The following is a 2,017-nucleotide window of genomic DNA, read 5'->3' as shown; positions in this document are numbered from 1 at the left end:
CTGGCTTGGGGAGAAAGGTGGCAAGTCAAGTTTGCCCCTGAGAAAACCCAGGCCATGGTGATCACCCGCTCACAGGGAGAAGCAGACCAACTGCGTGGAAAGTTGCGTCTCGGGCCAGACACCATCCCTCTGCAGGACACCATTGAAATCCTTGGGGTGGAGGTGGATTCCAGGCTGCAGTTCGACCGTCACCTGGAGAAAGTGGCGCGGAACGCCTCCTCTAAGGTGAACCTACTGCGCCGGATGAAACACCTCCTCCATGCTGACGGCCTCCTCACACTCTACAAGGCCCAGGTAAGGCCTATAATGGAATACGCCCCTCTTACCTGGATGTCAAGTGCCCGCTGCCACCTCAGCCTACTAGATAAAGTACAGCGCCGGGCAGAGCGCTTGATTAGCGGCGCTACACATCATCAACAACACCAACCACACTGGCGGAGGAGGCAGCAACACCGACAGCCTCAACAAGAGCAACAGCAACAGCAAGAGCAGCGGCAGCAGGAGGAACAGCAGCGGCACGACCTGAGGGACAGCCTCGAGCACCGCAGGAGAGTTGCCGCCTTGACAGTGCTCCACAAGGCACAAGTGCAGCGCGTACCCCACCTGACGGACTTAGGGGCAACCTGGAGGAGACACGAGGTTGGCACGAGGACGGTGTCGGCCAATGACCTCCTCCTGGAAGTCCCGAGGTCCCATAGCTCTACTCACCAGCGTGCCTTTACATCAGCAGCGGTGGTGTGGTGGAACGAGCTCACTACAGATGTGGATGTGAGGGGCCTGTCCACACAGCAAATTAAGGTAGCAGCCCATAGGTGGCTGCGTCTACACCCTCCTTAATGTCAATTTTGTACATAATGCTTCGCCTAGGATGTACATAGTATTTTTAAGTATCAACTAATAATATCTGTTAAAATTAAGTTTAGTTATTACTACATTACAATTTGTTTATAATGTAAGTGTAAGGGCAGTAGCTTTAAGATAGCTCACCTACGGCAAGGATGAGCTTTAGCATAGGCACATTTAACTGTCCCATGTAATATATATATAACCACCTGTTTAAATAAAAAAAGAAAAAGAGAGAGAGAGAGAGAGAGAGAGAGAGAGAGAGAGAGAGAGAGAGAGAGAGAGAGAGAGAGAGAGAGAGAGAGAGAGAGAGAGAGAGAGAGGGTGCTCAATGGTGGTGACGCCGTAGAGGTGCCGCGATCCCACGGGTGTCAGCATCAACGCACCTTCGCAGGACGCGTCTCCAGGATGTGGAACTTGTTCACGGCCGCGGTGCCTCACGTCCAGGAGATGAACACTCACAGTGTCAAACTGATGGCACATAAGTGGAGACAGACACTGCCAACTCCTCTGACACTCTTTGTGACGTGACACTCAGTGTAGTGCAGTGCGTGAATAGTGCTAGTGAAGTGAAACGAATAGTGCTCCATTTACATGCTGACCATCTTGTATATTATCTATTTTTAAGTCTTGTAAATATTGTAGAGAAATAGATTGTAGTACCCTTAGAATAGGTAGCACACGACAGTGCGCCTTTGGGTACATGTTCCTTTGTATTAAGTTTTGTTTAAATAAAAAAAAAAAGAGAGAGAGAGAGAGAGAGAGAGAGAGAGAGAGAGAGAGAGAGAGAGAGAGAGAGAGAGAGAGAGAGAGAGAGAGAGAGAGAGAGAGAGAGAGAGAGAGAGAGAGAGAGAGAGAGAGAGAGAGAGAGAGAGAGAGAGAGAGAGAGAGAGAGAGAGAGAGAGAGAGAGAGAGAGAGAGAGAGAGAGAGAGAGAGAGAGAGAGAGAGAGAGAGAGAGAGAGAGAGAGAGAGAGAGAGAGAGAGAGAGAGAGAGAGAGAGAGAGAGAGAGAGAGAGAGAGAGAGAGAGAGAGAGAGAGAGAGAGAGAGAGAGAGAGAGAGAGAGAGAGAGAGAGAGAGAGAGAGAGAGAGAGAGAGAGAGAGAGAGAGAGAGAGAGAGAGAGAGAGAGAGAGAGAGAGAGAGAGAGAGAGAGAGAGAGAGAGAGAGAGAGAGA

The 2,017-nt window shown here is 50.1% G+C and overlaps 1 protein-coding gene across 1 annotated transcript in view; it reads left to right on the top strand.

Annotated features, from left to right (window-relative positions):
* The window catches only part of LOC123508485, a 2,658-nt gene extending 1,821 nt beyond the window's left edge, over positions 1 to 837 (top strand). The window contains exons 3-4 of the mRNA XM_045262246.1: positions 1 to 294; positions 493 to 837. The exon at positions 1 to 294 is cut by the window's left edge and continues 673 nt beyond it. Coding sequence (XP_045118181.1) covers positions 1 to 294; positions 493 to 837 — 639 coding nt within the window. The remainder of the gene's footprint in view (positions 295 to 492) is intronic.
* Positions 838 to 2,017: the final 1,180 nt, after the last annotated feature.

This window comes from Portunus trituberculatus, chromosome 24 (genome assembly GCF_017591435.1).
Source record: "Portunus trituberculatus isolate SZX2019 chromosome 24, ASM1759143v1, whole genome shotgun sequence".
Taxonomy (NCBI): Eukaryota; Metazoa; Arthropoda; class Malacostraca; order Decapoda; family Portunidae; genus Portunus; species Portunus trituberculatus.
Note: the sequence above shows the minus strand (reverse complement) of the source record. Positions and strands in the feature narration are given on the sequence as shown.